The sequence below is a fragment of the Microcaecilia unicolor genome, chromosome 10, assembly GCF_901765095.1.
Source record: "Microcaecilia unicolor chromosome 10, aMicUni1.1, whole genome shotgun sequence".
Classification (NCBI taxonomy): domain Eukaryota; kingdom Metazoa; phylum Chordata; class Amphibia; order Gymnophiona; family Siphonopidae; genus Microcaecilia; species Microcaecilia unicolor.
The window spans coordinates 88888859-88907264 of NC_044040.1; the positions used below are offsets into that span (position 1 = coordinate 88888859).

Here is an 18406-nt window from a genome sequence, read left to right on the forward strand (position 1 = left end):
CCTGCACTAGGCACCTCAAAACCCCAGGATGTGGGTATATATCACACTTACCATCCTTAGTGGAGTCCCAGTACTATCACAGATTTCAGACTGAAAAAAAGGAAAACTGGAAAAAAAAAAACCCTGGCTTTAATATTGCACTTCAAGAAAGAAACCCACTGAAAATAAGGTGTCCTTGTTTAGATTTTCAATGCTCCATTGCCACAGGAAAAAAATAATTAACCGTATATACTATGTAAACCACTTTGAATGTAGTTGCAAAAACCAAAGAAAGGTGGTATATCAAGTCCCACTTCCTTTCCCTGTATACATAATTAACTCCAGTGCCACTTTTCTTTGCATCTTGAGGTTTATACCACATGGGAGGGGCCCTTAGAAAGCTGTCAGTGGACTACTTCTGAGAATATGGCATGTTCTGCTGCAATGCTGGAGTGATTTCAGGACTGAAGGGGTTTTTTTTTTAAATTTGCTGTGCACAGTTTGAGTTTTTTTGTGGAACTTTTTTAGATTCTATCTGGCTTTAATGTTCCCTGCACCTTTTGTAATTATGTTTTGTGCCTGTTTTTTTTTTTTTTTTTGGAAACCATGCATTTTCTCCCTCTTAACTTTATTCTATGCCCTCTCATTCCAGAGTTTTCCTTCATTTGAAAAAGGCTCACCTTCTGGCATTAATGTACAGGAGGTGAGCCTTTTTCAAATGAAGGAAAACTCTGGAATGAGAGGGCATAGGATGAAGTTAAGGGGAAACAGATTTAGGAAGAATCTAAGAAAATACTCTTTCACGGAAAGGGTGGTGGATGCGTGGAATGGCCTCCCAGTGGAGGTCGTGGAGACAAAGACTGTGTCGGAATTTAAGAAAGCATGGGATAGATACATAGGATCCCTTAGGAAAATGAGGAGATAGTGGATACTGTGGAAGAGCAAACTGGATGGGCCATTTTGGTCCTTATCTGCCATCATGTTTGTTTCTATACTTCTATGTTAAAAACCAGGGATAATACTGGGACTCCAATAAGGATGTTAAGTGTGACGTATTGAGGTTTCTTTTTTTAATGCTGTTATATATAGTGGTGTAGGGGTCACTAGTAGTTAGCTTTCAGTAAATATTATATATTTTTTGATTGCTTTTGTCAGCATTTAGTACCCTGTTGACATATTTTTGAATTGGAAAAAATCTCAAACCATTATTAGTCACGTAGGCCAGTGGTTCTCAAACCTGTCCTGGGAGGCCACCAGCCCGTTGGGTTTTCAGGATACCTCTAATGAATATGCACGAGACAGAGTTGCATGTCTGTCACATCCATTATATGCAAATCTCTCTCATGCATATTCATTAGGGATATCCTGAAAACCTGACTGGTAGCTGGTACACCAGGACAGGTTTCAGAACCGCTGATGTAGGCTATAAACAATAAAAGAATCAATCTACTCTTTGGGATCCTGCCAAGTACTTATGCTCTGGATTGGCCACTATCAAAAGAAATACCATCTGGAGTAGCAGTTTCATAAGGACCTGAGTAAATGCCAAAATACACCAGTACGGCAACCAAGAGAAAAATTTATTAGCACATCCAACGCCACCTATAACAGGGGTAATAGATCTTATTGGACAAGAGCACAATGCACTGTTGACTACATAGGACTTGCTGACTGAATCTTCTATTCTCAAATAGTGCTGAACAACTACATAAAATGTTGACAGTTGCAGCTTGGCATTTTGTTAAGTTGTACAGCACTACTTGAGAATAGAAGATTCTCAGTCAGCAAGTCCTACGTAGTTAACAGTGCACTGTGTTCTTGCAATAAGTTTACCTTGTTGGCAGATTTGATGGACCACATAGGTCTTTATCTGCCGTCATTTACTGTGTTACTGTGTGTCCAATAAGATCTATTACCCTAATACAAACGGGGTTGATGTGCTAATAAGTGTTATCCTGGTTGCCATACTGGTATATGTTGGTGTTTTTACTGCTGGTCCTCATGGAGTTGCCACTCCAGGTGATATTTTTAATTGTTTCTTTCAATGCCTCTTCAACATCTCCTCCTTGTTCACTATGAGAAACAGGATGCTGGGCTTAATAGACATTTGATCTGACTAGTACACACATCTTACATTTTCATGTTATTGTGCTTTTCAGTCTACCTCCCAAAAGCCTCATATCATGACCCTTAAATTCTAAAACTTCCTTTCCTTTCATTTGGTTCATACTCCTTTTGATTTAAATCATATCTCTGTTTTCTTCAGAACAGTGTTTTTCAAGCTGGTCCTAGAGTACCTCTAGTCAATCTGATTTCAGGATATCTATAGAAACAATAAATGCAAATCTAACCTCATGTATATTCCTTGTGAATACCCTGAAAACCAGATTGGCTAGGTTGTACTCCAGGACCCATTTGAGAAAACATGCTCAGGAAATTGCATATTTAGATACTTAAATCTAATTTAATTTTTGGTGCAGAGTCCACACTATTTTGGTAGGATTTCTCTGACCTGCCTACTCTTAGCCTATCTTTTCAGAAGGGTATACAATACTACAAGTGAGGTTTCACGAATGACCTCCACAGTTAATCACTTCCCTTTTTCAATTTGCTATGTCCCTTGCTATAAATGGCTCTGGACACCATCTTGTCATACTGTTATGATAGTTTGAAAAAAAAATCTAATTTAATCACGCTGAATTTTCTTCCTGTTCTAAGGACATCATTAACTCTACTCCACCCATGTGCAGTATTCTCTTAGATATCTACACCCAAAATGCATACTGAAAATTAGTATGAAGTAGTTGACTGCTCTTCCAGCTTTCTTAGATTGCATCTCATACCGAATACTGAGCATTTTATGCTCTGCAATACATATGCCCCACTCTATTATATCTGTGAGACACTTACCCAAGGTGTCTGGTGCCCCAAAATTTTAAAATCAATGGTCTTATTCAGTTAACACCTGATATTAACTGTTTAAGCTCTGAAATATTTACTCCTAGAAGTCTTAGCAGAAACACAGGCACTCTTAGCGAAGTCTGGCAGATTATGAACTTTTCATGCTGCACAGGTTTAGTGCGGAGAGTGGTGCTGGCGGGGTGCCATTCCTAAAGAAACTGGGACATTAGAAGGCTAGATATTTGGGTAACAGATGAACTGTTAGCGGTTGCTAAGATCTTGTGGTTGGAAAACAAGAGGGCAGGAGGGAGAAAGGTGGTGGGTGCAAACTTCAAAGGAAACCCTGCATGTTCACTTACTACAGGGAGTGAAAATCAATAGAAGACGCTAACAAAGGCCATCTTTGATAAGGAGTATCACACTATTGTTGATAGCTGGGATAATATCACTGAAGTGTGGAGGAATAACTAAGCAGAGATCATTTGGTCTTTTTCTGTCCCCATCAACTATATCGGAGTTTGGTGTTAAACTGAGTTGCAATGCTGCAATGTAGGTACTGCTATTTTATTCCTTTGGAGTCTCCCAAAGAACTGAAGAAAAGAGAAAATTATGTACCTATTGTTGCATATATTCACTTCTTTTCTAATTGGATTACTACTAAGGCATACTGCATATTCATTATAAAGATCAATATTAAACAACCTCAAGCTCCCATCTGAAAAATAAAAGCATTTGCTCAAGTTCATCTTGTTTTACTATTTAGTTTTAAATGAAGACTGCCAAATACTTTATATAAATACTATCGTTATCAATAGAAATCAAACAAAATAAAACATGAAAAAGAAAATAAGATGATACCTTTTTTATTGGACATAACTTAATACTTAATGTATTAAGTTATGTCCAATAAAAAAAGGTATCATCTTATTTTCTTTTCCATGTTTTATTTTGTTTGATTTCTATTGATAACCTTAAGAGTGGACTAACACAGCTACCACACTCCTCTACTTATAAATTACTATAAACTCTGTAACCACTTATATATAGGAATCTGTGATATTGATAACAGTATCTGCTTCAAATATTTAATATTTTTAATGTAGTACTTAACATTTAATATTACTACAAAGCAAGGAATTCCTGCACCATCATCAGTGCAGTTTTGTAGAGGGCGCTGCATTCTTAGAATGACCTGAGAGGCCCAATTTCATCAGTCACAGTAGTGTTCGAATAATTTTACAAACTATCAATCAAAAGTAAAGACAAGTGAAGTACTCATATCATACCATACTCATACTACTGATTCGCTGAAGAGGTAAATATTAAATCCTTATCTCACTTCCATGTACCACCTTATGTGAATGACATACATTAAATATGAACCTTATATGAAAAAAACAGGAGGAAAAAGTCTCAATGAGCTGAAAGTACTATTCTGAGCTCACTCCACTCTTATCACAGGCATAAAAAACTTACTATAATTACAGGTCCTTCAAGGCATTCCAGATCCATTTTATTAAATATGCAGACCTGTCTTAATGGAAGTCTTGAATTCATCCAGTAGTCTTAGCACCGTTTGTGCAGGTTTCATTGAGTGCCCCCAGAGGTCCATGATTCATTGAGGCAGTTAAAAAAAAAAAAAAAAAAAACGCTGACCACCATCAGACATGGGCTCCTGCACAAACGGTGTTAAGACTACTGGGTGAGTTCAAGACTTTCATTAAAACCCTTTAGTGTCCAATGTTCCTGTAATAAACCATATGGGAACAGATTGATGGGAACACTGGACACTAAAGGGTTAAGATAAGTCTGCATATTTATTAAAATGTTCTTGTAGCTCTGGAATTCTTTGGAGGACCTATAATTATTAGAGTGTTTTTAATGCCTGTGATAAACTAATAGTACTTTGAGCTCGTTGAGGCTTGTTCCTCCTGTTTTTTCATAAAAGGTCCATATTTAATGTATGGAAGTGAGATAAGGATTTAAATATTTACCTCTTCAACGAATCAGTAGTAGAGATATTGTCTTACATATATGGTGTGATAATTTTACAAACTCCATGCTCACCTTATTAGGAAAAAAGGGCTGACTTGAAACAGATGCTGTTCTCAAACTCTCACACTTTTATGCTAAGTGATTACAATGGTATTTTGCAGAAATTCTTTATTAATACATTTATTTTTTGGGAGAGAAGACACAGCATACCATGTGAATACATGGTAAAGTGTAAATTCACAATGGAGTAATAACCTTAACAAAATTTAAAAAAAATCCATGGCAGTCTCCCTTTAAGTTAAGAAGGCTCCTCTACACTACCCATGGCTTCTCAGTATCCTCAAGCTGTACATAAAATTAACAGTAATCAAGTAATGAAAATTAGTTTCACATGTATGTTTTTACCTTCTTTGCATCATCTTTTCATTGACCCACCATGGTATCCGCTTGGAGATCAATTTCAACAAGATGGAAAAGAGGTCATTCAACTGATTTGCTTCTGTAGCAGCACAATACTAATATCTTACTAATACAACACTAGTATCCACATTCATTTTACATATATTCATACCCTACTAATTGGGATTCATTTGGTGCATGTTCCATTAGGTATTTTAGGGAAGCTATGTTACTGGACAACAGTAAAATATCAAAAAGCATATTGTGGAAGACCAAAACAAAATTGTAAGCATATTTCCTTATCCATTTGCAGCAGTGCTCAGGATGTCAGTCAAAGGCTTTGTTCTTCAAGAGTAGAAGGCAAAAAATTACCTCCACCATATAGGCCTACATTAATCTGCATGATGAAGCATTCCTGGTTTAGTAGTTTATTCCTTTTCTTCCCCTTGCTCCACACTTAAATCTGTGGTAGACAAAAATTGGTAACCATGAATATGGTCACTTCATTTTACCTACCTGCTATAGAGATCCCTCCTAGACCTGTGCTGGGCTGTAGTGGGACGTTCAAGTCCAAGAAATTACTATTTGAGGTTGGATTTGCTGTGTGGTTCAAGTGCGTGATGCTATTGCGTGGGAAGGCCATCCAAGGGTAGCGAGTCGCCTGGCCTGGAAAACTGAAGGAGCTGTAAACTGCCCGATGTTGAAACTGTGGGAACCGCTGTGGCAAGACTGAAAAGGTGCTACCAAGAGAGTTGGCATTTGAAGGCATGGCAGGATGTAGGAAGCCAGAGCCTGGCCCTTTGGCATTGGTATGTGGTGGAGGGTTCTGAAGAGACATAGGTGAGAGGGAGGGCTGGTCTTGGACTGATAGTTCCTTCTCAATCAGATCTGCTAAGGCTTTGCGGGTTATATCAAAAGGGTCAAAACCCAACTCATCCTCTTGCTGCTTAGAGGACCCAAACCCAAACGCAGCTTGCCAGTCTGTGGAGGAGGAGACAGGAATGGTTTCTATGGGAAATGGACAACAAACAAAAAGTTACAAAAGACTAACAACATTTCTAGAACACTTCCCCTTCAACCCACTTTATTCCTTTGCAATTCAGATCTTACCATACATTTCCAAAATTTCCATAAAATGTAGCAAATGCACTATAGATGCTGTATTAGTTCACTTAAAACTTAAACTACCTAAGAATAAACATGCTTGAAATTAAAATGATCAAATACTTTCAAACAAAACCAAGAGAGTCTTAAGGATACCGATTATCTCACCCACTGTTGGTCAATTTTCCATAGCTATAAAAAATGCTGCTTTTGTCACCTTAACTTTCTCAATATACTCTAACCACTTGAGCTCCCCAGCCCTTTTATAGCTTCACAGTTTTCCATAATTATAATCCAACAGATTTTATTTGTACATTTAGACAATATCCTTAGTTTAATCTTCTCTGACTTGTAAAAGGAAGCCACTGAAAGCTTATCAAAATGTATTAAGTTAGTACAATTAAAAGGTATCACCTGAAGTTTGTTTGTTGACCTTTATTTCCGTGTATTCAAAAGGACAAATAATGCCATCACATTATGGTATTGCCGTAAAAATACAGGTTAAAAAATAAAATGCAAACACCAAAGATAATGTGAGATAATCTAAGGCAAAAATATGATAGCTCCATGTACCTGATGTGAAGAGAGACTGTGGTTCTGGTGCTGTGGGCCAGTCACTGGGCGTCTGTGATGAACTGGGGAAGGCAGGAAGACCACTTGGGATGGGATTGGGATGTCGAAAATTGTCAGAGAATAGTGACTGTGATTCTGTTGTGGCTGCCTCAAATGGAGACCGAGCATTGTGATTAGATGAACTGATAGGGATCATTGTATTGGCCTTGGAAAGGCCTGGTGGGGGTGATGGTGTGTCACTTGATATCATCTAAAATGTAGAAGAAAAAACAAAAATCATGCATATTTCAATGGGAAAAAAAGTAATTTTAATCTGCCCCAGATCAAACAACAAGTCTGCATTCCAACTCCCATCTTTTTTGCGCTACAATAACCAAGAGTTAGCCATAATAGCTACATGCAGAATATGCCTTAGTGTTTCTGTACATGGTAGTCAAGAGATCAGCAGAGAGTTCCTCCTCCTAAATACTTCAGTTATACATATTCTTCAGTTTTCCGGGATTTTGCAATGCTTTCATTTTACAATGACTGTGTTTTACTGTTAAAAAGAAAAATGTGAAAAAGCAGTTCAGTTGCATGCAACAGGACAATAAGGTGAACAGTATAAATATAAGAGTAGGCTTCCATTCAGACAGAAAAAGCACTGTTGTTGAAGACAGACAGATTGAATGCTAATAATAATAATAATAAAAAAAGAAACAAACTTTGTACTGACATTAATATGATGAGGGGAAGAATAGGTACTGAATTTTCTGCCTCTTATTCAGAGTAGAGTTGCACAGGGACAGAAATTTCACCCATTTTCTGCCTCTTATTCAGAGTAGAGAGTTGCACAGGGACAGAAATTTCACCCATTCCTGCTGGAATCTAACCCATTCCTGCTCATCCCCACTGGAATCTACTCCATCCCCGCCCGTCCTCTGTGCTAAAATAACTCAACTTAACAGTAGCTCATGTTGATAACTTCCCTTTTCAGTTCTTATGTTCAATAGTATCAACCATATCCATTAATTATTTTAGTGCTATCATAATTGTCATAATTAACGATATCAGTAGATTCTCTCAATGGAGGGGGCTCCTATATCTACTACTTACTACTACTACTACTTAACATTTCTAGAGCGCTACTAGGGTTACGCAGCGCTGTACAATTTAACAAAGGGAGACAGTCCCTGCTCAAAGAGCTTACAATCTCCAAGTGAAAATGCCCAGCTCCACACCAGTTACAAATTCATCTCACAAAATACACTTATGTCTAGTAGCACTGCTGGATCTATCGGATGGGCATGACACCACTACTACGGCTCAATTTATCAAGCCAAGCATTGCTTAGAGTGGGCATGTATTCGTCATTGATCCAAAATTTTATTACTTTTAACTTTTTTCTTATAATTTACCTTTTATCAAAAAAACATATTTTTTCAAACTTCAAGTACTTAGCTTAGAAGCTTCTTCTTTTTTTTTTATTTTCACAATTCTCACTCCACAACATTAACTGGCAGGAAGTTCTAGTAGTTCTTGCGCCATATGATGAATTTTCCCAATTTTTGGTTTCTCAGAAATACGGGACAACACTGATGGATGTATGCAACACTGTTATTGGAGGAGCCAGTCCCATTATCCCCAAGAAAAGCAATAAAGATGACACCAAGTACTGGAAGAAGTGAAAATGTGACAGCAGAAGGGAGCAAAAAGCAAAATTACTCACCTGTAGCAGTGTTCTCTTAGGACAGCAGAACACAAATTTCCACATTTGGGTGATGCCACCCAACTGAGCTTCCCTAGCATTCTAACCCTAGAAGCTTCTGGAAGCAGCACCACACAGGTGCGCATCTTCCCGCCTGCAAGTGCCAGAGAAGGACCAAGGCATTCTAACATTATAGCTAAGAGAATGCAACTCCTAGGACAGTGGGTGGGTACTTGGCAGTGGTGTTCTGCTGTCTTCGGAGAACACCTGAAGACAAGCAGGACATAATTCTCCATAGGGCATCTCTGGACATGTGGATAAAGATGAGCTGGTTGACATTCTGCATCTGGATTTTCAAAAGGCACTTGACAAACTATCTCATAGAAGATTCCCGAGGAAATTAGGACATTATGGGATAGGAGGGAATCTCCTATTGTGGATTAAAAACTGGTTAAAAGATAGAAAACAGAGAGTAGGGTAAAATGGTCAGTATTCTCGAAGGAGAAGGATAGGCTGTGCGATTCCGCAGAGGTCTGTGCCGGGACTGCTGCTTTTTAACATGTTTATAAATGATCTAGAGATGGGAATATCTAATGAGGTAATTAACTTTGCTGATGACATAAAGTTATTCAAAGTTGCCAAATTACAAGAAAATTGTGAAAAACTGCAAGAGGACCTTACGAGACTGGGAAATCTATTACCCCGACACAGGTGGGGTTGATGTGCCATATCCAAATGACAGATGACATTTAATGTGAGCAAGTGCAAAGTGATGAATGTGGGAAACAGGAACCCAAACTAAAGGACTCACCTCCCAGGAAAAAGATCAGTGTGCAGCGGTAGCTAAGAAAGCAAATAGAATGTTAGGAATTATTAGGAAAGGAATGGAAAACAAAAATGAGAATGTTATCATGTCTCTATATCGCTCCATGATGCAACCACATCTTGAATATTGTGTGCAATTTTGGTCACTGCATTTCAAGAACGTATAGTGGAATTAGAAAAAATACAGAGAAGGGCGACGAAAATGATAAAGGGGATGGGACGACTTCCCTATGAGGAAAGGCTGAAGTGGCTAGGGCTCTTCAGCCTGGAGAAGAGATGGCTGAAGGGAGATATAACAGAGGTCTATAAAATACTGAGTTGAGTGGAATGGATAGATGTGAATCGCTTGTTTACTCTTTCCAATAATACAAGACTAGGGGGCACATAATGAAGCCACTAAGTAGTAAATTTAAAACAAATCGGAGAAAATATTTCTTCACTCAATGAGTAATTAAACTCTAATTTGTTGCCACCAGAATGTGGTAAAAGCAGATAGCTAAACAGGGTCTTAAAAAGGTTTGGATAATTTCCTAAAAGAAAAGTCCATAAGACATTATTAGGATGGACTTAGGATTGAATAGAATAGAATAAGCAGTGGATTTTCCCATCTGTGTTTTGCACACCACAATTTCTTTTATTCCTAGGACAAGCAACATAAAATCTGTTTTACTGTTCTGGGATCTTACCAGGTACTTGTGACCTGGATTGGCCACCGCTGGAAACAGGATATTGGGCTTGATGGATATTTGGTCTGTCCCAGTTTGGCAACACTTATGTTCTTATAGCCACCAGGCTTACTGAAACAAAAAGGGGAAAATCGGAACAAAACCTGCAACAGGAAAAGGCCAACAGTAGCAACAGGAACATGGTACTGCTTAATATATTTTTTTTATATAGCCTACAACATAAGCAAAAAAACAGGCCTAGCAGGATGGGGTTGGATCACAAATTCTGCAGGACTAACTGACCAAACCAGATGTCACGTTGGGAATCTTGCTCAAGACAGTAGTGCAATGTGAGTGTGTGGATAAAAGACCATGTTGCACATTTCCTCAAAAAAAGCTTATCTCAGGTGGACTACCGACGCCACCATAGCTCTTACATAGTAAGCTATGACATGGCCCTCCAGATTCAGCCCGGCTTGGGCGGAAATAAGAAGATGCAATCTGCCAGCCAACTGGTTCAAGTGCATTTCGTGATTGCTACCCCCATCCTGTCTGGATCAAAAGAAACAAAGTGGACTGCTGATTAATGCGTCTGTGCACAGGTCTGGAAGGAAGGCCCAGGCCTGAGCTGTGTCTAGCAGGGCTTCTATGAATTCCAATACTCAAACTGGGGTGAAATGGGACTTTGGGCAACTGATCATGAGCTTTAGTAGCTACAACACCTGAATAGTTATTTATTTGTAAAATTTGGTATACTGCAGTATCAGAGAGTATCAAAACAATTTACAATATCCTATAAAAAACAAAGCATACATTAAAAATAAACCACAAAAAGACAAGACACATTAGAGTAGGGGACAGTTGCACAGACAATTTTAACTGAAGACTATGAAAAAATGTAATACTAAAATCTGAAAATAGAAGATAATGAAACCTAAGAATTGCAAAGAAAAAGCTCTCTTAAAAAAAGCCACGTCTTTGTGATCATTTAAATCTAATATAGGAAGGGCCGAACTACAAAGAAATTGGGTGGTTGGTTACATAGGCTTGGGTCCACGCAACCAAAAGCTGATGAGCATGAGGAATCAAATACTAATTTTCTAAAAGAGTAAACAGGAAGATTAGCATCTGAAGACAGCAAATTTATTAGTGGATTGACAGTGTGACAGAACAGTGTGTTTTAAGCCTGTAAAATTGCCCTTATTAATTTTGAAATGCTTTTCTCTAGTTTTGTCAGCAGGTGGTGCATGTTTATATTAAAGCTGTTCTAAAAAAGTGGATGCCCTCTTTTATTTTCACTCAGTGAAGAAGTGAATCTACAGTACAGTGAGAAGTATACTTTTAAAACTTGTTGACTGGGCTCTGATTAATTACCCAGCAGTTGTTGCTGACTGCTGCTTTAGTTTCAGCCTGGGAGAAGAAAGAGAGAGAGAGAGAGAGAGAGAAAGAAAGAAAGAAAGAAAGAAAGAGAGAGAGAAAGAAAGAAAGAAAGAAAGAAAGAAAGAAAGAAAGAAAGAAAGAAAGAAAGAAAGAAAGAAAGAAAGAGATCTTTGATGAAGCCCTGTATAAAAATAGTTATATTTGAAACTGGTGAACAGCTATATGCCCTGATCTCCCCTGGTACTTTCTAGGAAGTAACCAATGTTTCGTTAGTGTTATAATTGATCCATATTTCAGTTACCTGTTATTGTTTGCTGATTGCACTATTTTGTTCCACTGTTCGATTTTTAAAAGACAAACAATATTTAGTTTATTGCCTCTCTGTCTGGACTGATAAAGAATCCTGGAGGTTTGTGTGTTGGGTCTGAGTACTTTCTGGAAACTGTGGGACCACTGGGAGTGTGGCTCCAGTAAGCTAGAAATCACTGGGGATAATTTGAAAGCGGAAGACTCGCCCAGAAGTGGTTGTGACCCAGTTGGTGGGAGGAGGGTGCTAGTGTACAGCACAAGCAGCAGGTGCAGGCGGACCTGAGCTATGCTAGTGATAGACCCTTTAAGTGGCCACGGGGTAACCCCAGGCGGGTGGCTAGGCATTTTCATGACAGATAGGAATATTTCTTCACATTGATTCTTGAGTCCCTTCCTTTGATGTGCTCTTTACCAGTCACCTGTCCAAGTAGGGGAACACAGGTACACCCAGCCTGTGTATCAATGTCGAGACTACTACAAGGCATTTTGTAAAGATCCTGGGAGCTGATGCAAGGCCAAAAGGCAGAACACATCACTGATAATGTTCCCCTACTCAAAATTTGAGGTACCTCTTGTGAATGGGATGTATCTGGATGTGGATATAAGCATTCTTTAGGTCCAGAGGGCATAGGCAATCATTTTCCTGAATCATGGGTATTAAGATGCCCTGGGAAACCATCCTGAACATTTCTTTTACAGGATATTTGTTAAGGGCCCTTAGATCTAGGATGGGATGAGATTTGTTTTCTTGGGCACTGTGAGGGAATGAGTGTTACAAGGCAGGGTTTTCTTAGGAATACTCTCTCACTGAAGTGAAGCCACTTTAACAATAGGTATGTTAGCCTGTATGGCCAGGAGGGCGGGGCTCAAGTAGAGAGCAGAAAGTTAAAAGCACTTTGGCAGAAGAGGATGGGAAGCCTCAAGGATCTTCCTAGGGTGTTCTGGCTTGGCTGCAGTACTTGAGGGAGTTCCAGGGAGAAGGAGTGGCCTAACTCAGATGCTTGCACTCTGCGTTGAAAGAAGCCTCAAGTCTATGATTCCAGGGATTGTGCTACTGTGTGAGAAGTAACCAAGACTGCCAAGGCAGGCCAATCACCCCTTCGGTATTTGAACATGGAGCTATTTCTAGAACAGGATACGGGAACTGTGATTATGTCCCTGACATGGCTACTAAAACTGTGACTGTGCTTGAAGAGACTTTAGAAGAAGTACCAAGCCTGTGAGGGAAATGAGATGGCCATTTCCCTTGTATACATAAAGTGCTTTGACTTTTACCTATAACCTGTGTGTGCCACATTTTGTGAGGTCTTGCAGCCAGCCACTAAATACTTGGAATAAAATCCCTTCCCTTTTTCCCATGGTGGAACAGGTTCAACTGCTTTGGTCTGTAAATGGCAAAAGAGTTCCTTTGTAAGTAGCAATCTGGAGGGTGATTCAATCAATAGAGGATGTAACCCACGCAAGCTATTTGGAGAACCCACCAGTTTGAGGTTACCAGGGGCCACCCTGCTTGGAAAAACTTCAGTCTCCCTCCTACCAACAGGTCACTGGAATGGTTACTTTTATTGGGGCTATTCTCACACAGAGCTGGCTGGAATTTCTGAGCTTTCTGCTGCTCCAACCAGGAGCGAGAACTCTGGGCTGGCTGGGAAGGGCAGGAAAGAGGAGGGCCCTTATGCCTTTGAAAGTAGTAGGGTCTCCTTTGCCCGGCACCCAAGTACCCCCTGGAAGAAGAGATTGCAGCAGGAGCAGACTGATAGAGTGACTTCATTGTACCAAGTCCGTCAATGAGGCTGTCTCTTCCTATAATACTATTCTGTCATCTGCTCTGGACACTCTCGCTCCTCCTGTGTCTCGTCCCGTTAAACGTACCAAACCTCAACCTTGGCTGACCTCTTCTATCCACTACCTATGCTCTTGTGCCCACTCTGCTGAATGCCTTTGGCTTAAATCTCGTGCCCTTGCTAACTTCATTCACTTCAAATTCTTGCTGACTTCCTTCCAATCTGCTCTCCAACTTGCCAAACAGGACTATTACATCCAATTGATTAACTCTATTGGTTCAAACTCTAGACGTCTCTTTGCCACGTTAAACTCTCTCCTCAAAGTGCCTTCTCCTCCTACTCCCCCTTCACTTTCTTCCCAGACTCTGGCTGATTACTTTCATGATAAGGTTCACAAGATTAAACTTGAATTCACAACCAGCTCTCCTCCACCCCTTCTTCCCTTAGTCCACTCTCTCAACCCTCTTACCACTGCCTCCTTTTCTTGCTTTTCCGAAATCACTGAAGAAGAAACTTTACTTCTTCAGTCATCCTCAAAACTAACCTCCACTGACCCTATTCCCACTCATCTACTCAACACTATCTCTCCTGCTGTCACCCCTTTCATCTGTCATATCCTCAATCTGTCACTTTCCACTGCGACTGTCCCTGATGCCTTCAAACATGCCGTAGTCACCCCACTCCTCAAAAAACCTCTGGATCCTACCTCTCCTTCCAACTATCGCCCCATCTCCCTCCTCCCTTTCTTATCCAAGATATTAGAATGTGCTGTCCACCGTCGCTGACTCGATTTTCTTTCTTCTCAACCTATTCTTGATCCACTCCAATCTGGCTTTCGTCCCCTTTATTCAACTGAAACAGCACTTGCTAAAGTCTCCAATGATCTATTCCTGGCTAAATCCAAAGGGCTCTAATTCTATCTTCCTCATTTTTGATCTTTCTGCTGCTATTGATACTGTTGATCACAGCCTACTCCTTGACACGCTGTCCTCACTTGGATTTCAGAATTATGCTTTCTCATGGTTTTCTTCTATCTCCCACAGCTTTCTTTTAGTGTATACTCTGGTGGATCCTCCTCTTCCTCTATCCCGCTCTCAGTGGGTGTACCTCAGGGATCCGTCCTGGGACCTCTCTTTTTCTCCATCTATACTTCCTCCTTGGTGCTCTGATCTCTTCCCACGGTTTTCAGTATCACCTTTACGCTGATGACTCCCAGATCTACCTCTCCACACCAGAAATCTCGGCAGAAATCCAGTCCAAGGTATCTGCCTGCCTCTCTGACATTGCTACCCGGATGTCTCATCGCCACCTGAAGCTCAATTTGTCCAAAACTGAGCTCCTTATCTTCCCAGCTAAACCAACATCTCCCCTTCCCCCATTCTCTATTTCTGTTGACAACACGCTCATTCTTCCCGTCTCATCTGCTCATAACCTTGGGGTCATCTTCGACTCCTCCCTCTCCTTCTCTGCACATATTCAACAGATTGCTAAAACCTGTCGTTTCTTCCTTTATAATATCGCCAAAATTCACCCTTTCCTTTCTGAACACTCTATCAGAGCCCTCATCCACACTCTCATCACCTCTCGCTTGGATTACTGCAACTTGCTTCTCACAGGTCTTCCACTCAGCCATCTCTCTCCTCTTCAATCTGTTCAAAATTCTGCTGCACAAATATTTCGCCAAAGTCGCTATGCCCATATCAGCCCTCTCCTGAAGTCACTTCACTGGCTCCCTATCCGTTTCTGTATAAAATTAAAGCTCCTCTTATTGACTTATAAGTGCATTCACTCTGCAGCCCCACACTACCTCTCCATCCTCATCTCTCCCTACACTCCTTCCCAGGAACTCCGTTCACTAGGCAAAAGGAGAGATTTTATCAAATATCCTGAAATCTCTCCTAATTGCACCCTTCTCCTCCATCGCTAACTCCAGACTCCGTTCCTTTTGTCTCGCCGCACCTTATGCCTGGAATGGACTTCCTGAGCCATTATGTCTAGCTCCATCCTTGGCCGCCTTCAAATCCGAGCTAAAGGCCTACCTGTTTGATGCTGCTTTTGACTCCTAGTCGCTTCCCTCACCTGTTCGGCGCTCCTTCCAGATAGTCTGCTCCCCAGTTCCTCGTAGGGGTGGACAAGTGTCAACCAGAGTGGTATCACACTCCTTCCTCTCTGCTCTTGGCGGCGGCCATCTTGGGAGGCTCAGTCGGAGCAGTGCCTGAGCAGCGGTCATCTTGGATGGCTCATGACGGCGGCCATCTTGGGAGGCTCAGTCGGAGCAGTGCCTGAGCAGCGGTCATCTTGGATAGCTCATGACGGCGGCCATCTTGGATGGTGCATGGAGGGCGGCCATCTTAATAGGCTTTTTCATGCTAGTTCTTGGAGAACAGCCAATGAGGTTCCTCGCCGTTCACCTGTGCCTAGGTTTCTCTGATGGGAGGACTATTGAAGGCTGGTTTTCCCCTCAGCAGTTGCTTCAGCTTCTACCTTGGTGGATTTTGTGGTGATTCGACAACGTCTTTCCGGACCTGACCTCTGCTGGAATCTGATTTATCTCTGCTCGCTGCCTGCCCTGATCTCTGCTGGAACTTGACTACTCTTTGTTTGCTGCCGGACCTGACCTCTGCTGGTCCTGATTTCTCTGGTCTGTCGCCTGCCCTACTGCTGCCGGAGTCCTGCCACTCTCCGCTTCTGGCCCCGCAATCGCTGTACGTGCCCGAAGCCCTGTGGGCTGCCCACACCTGGGGGCTCAACCCCCGGGGAACGGCAGCCTTCCCATGCGAAGATTCAGGGTTGCTCGGCCGCCCAGTGGGACACAGACTCTTGGGCCGTGCTCTGACTGGGCACAAGGGCTCACGAACATCCCAGTACAGTAAGCCGAAACCATGAGCTCACCGGGCAAGTCAAACCTTGCGAACCTCGCGCACACCCTCCAGCAACAAATCCACTTGAATCAGCTCTCAGGGGCCTTACAAGAGGTCTGTACGCAAGTCTCCGCTCTCCAGGACGAGAGGCCTCCCAGCAGTCCGGGGCCACATCTTGCCTCCGGGGCGCCTGGATTTCGTTTCCCCCAGCCTCCGCGTTTTAATGGTACTCCTGCGGCATGCTGCGGGTTCTTGAACCAGTGTTCAATGCTATTCAGCATGAATCCAGGGGCCTTCCCCTCCGACTCTACGAAAGTCACCTACATTATTTCTCTTCTTGCAGGTTCCGCTCCTGCTTGGGCCTCGCCCCTGTGGGAACAGCAGGATCCCCTGCTGTCTGATTTAGGGGAGTTTCTTCGTCAATTCAAGATGGTCTTCGATGTTCCTGGGTGACCATCCTTGGCGGCCACTAACTTATTATGGGTCCAGCAAGACAATGGGTCCGTGGGAGACTACGCAATTCATTTCTGGACCTTAGCGGCTGAGGTTCGGTGGAACTCAGAGGCCCTCAAGGCGATATTCTGGTAAGGCCTTAATGTCAGGATCAAAGATGAGCTGGCTGGGCGGAATCTTCCGACTGCTTTGGAGGCGTTGATTGCCCTTTGGATACGGGTGGAAGTCCGTTTTCAAGAGAGGGCACAGGAACGGGCCGGTCAACCATCGCTCACCAGGCCAGCTGTTCGGTCAACTCGCCCTCCATCGCCTAGGAGGGTACTGCTCCCCAGAGCACCAGAAGAACCTATGGTTATCGGAAGACAGCGGCTGTCCGCAGCGGAGAGGGTTCACCGAAGGAAGAATAAGCTCCAAACAAGTAGCTGAGAAAATAAAGGCTAAAGAGTTTGCATTCCTGAAATACAGAAAGACTCATGAAAAAGAACACGGGGAGGAATACCGGATGAAACTGAAAGAAGCCAAGAGAGAGATACGTCTGGCGAAAGCGCAAGCGGAAGAACAAATGGCTAGAAATGTCAGGAGGGGTGACAAAACTTTCGTCAGGTATATTAGTGAAAGGAGGAAGACTAAAAAGGGAATTGTGAGACTGAAAGATGCTAAGAACCGCTATATAGATAATGATGAAGAAAAAGCAAATTTGCTAAATGTTACGATTGTGGCCGTGACCTCTCCCAGACTTACCTTATTCTGGTGGTCAGCTTCTGTGCTGGCTTCTGTTTCTTCTTTCTGTGTTGCTAGAGCTGGCTCTGTGTCTGTGGGATGGCTGCTCCCAGCATGAGTCTAATTGTTTTACTATACTGCAGCTGTGTGTGTGTTACCTGAGCTAGCTGCCTCTGTGTGCTGGTTGCTTCCAGCATGGCTCTAATTGCTCTGCTATACTGCAGCTGTGGGGGTTAAGCCTTAGTTAGCTCTAGCTCTGTTTCAGTATGCTGCCTGCCTGTGTCTGGTAGTGGTGACATCATCAGGCAGGGAATTGATAAGGAAGTGGTGTTCCTCCCTTCAGGGCCTTTGCAACGGTTGCTTAGTCGTTTGCTTTACGTCCAGGTTTGTGGTAGTGCAGTGTGCACTTTTTATCTGTGTTAGCTTCCCTGCTTTTCCCTTGTGGCTCCCCTGCTTTCCCTTTTGGTGCTTTGGAAGCACTTCTGTGTTTGGTGCTTTAGAAGCACTTCTGGGTTTGGGGCTTTAGAAGCACTTCTGGGTTTGGGGCTTTAGAAGCACTTCTGGGTTTGGGGCTTTGTAAACTCTGTTGTGTTTAGTGCTTTGGAAGCACTCTGTGTTTAGCTTCCCTGTTTTTTTCCTTTTGGCTCCCCTGCCTTCCCTTTTAGTGCTAGGAGCTCTGCTGGTAGTTTGGTGCTTAGGAGCACCGTAGTTAGTTTAGGGTTGTAGCGCTGTTGTGCTTGGTGCTTAGGAGCACCTGTGCTAGTTTATGTG

At 42.0% G+C, this 18406-nt stretch overlaps 1 protein-coding gene across 6 annotated transcripts in view; it reads right to left on the bottom strand.

Moving 5' to 3' along the window:
* The window catches only part of CNOT4 (CCR4-NOT transcription complex subunit 4), an 898013-nt gene that overhangs the window by 186643 nt on the left and 692964 nt on the right, over positions 1-18406 (bottom strand). For all 6 annotated transcript variants that reach the window (XM_030215603.1, XM_030215604.1, XM_030215600.1 and 3 more), the window contains 2 exons: positions 6952-7201; positions 5791-6282 (listed from right to left, as the gene is read on the bottom strand). In XM_030215603.1, coding sequence (XP_030071463.1) covers positions 5791-6282; positions 6952-7201 — 742 coding nt within the window. The remainder of the gene's footprint in view (positions 1-5790; positions 6283-6951; positions 7202-18406) is intronic.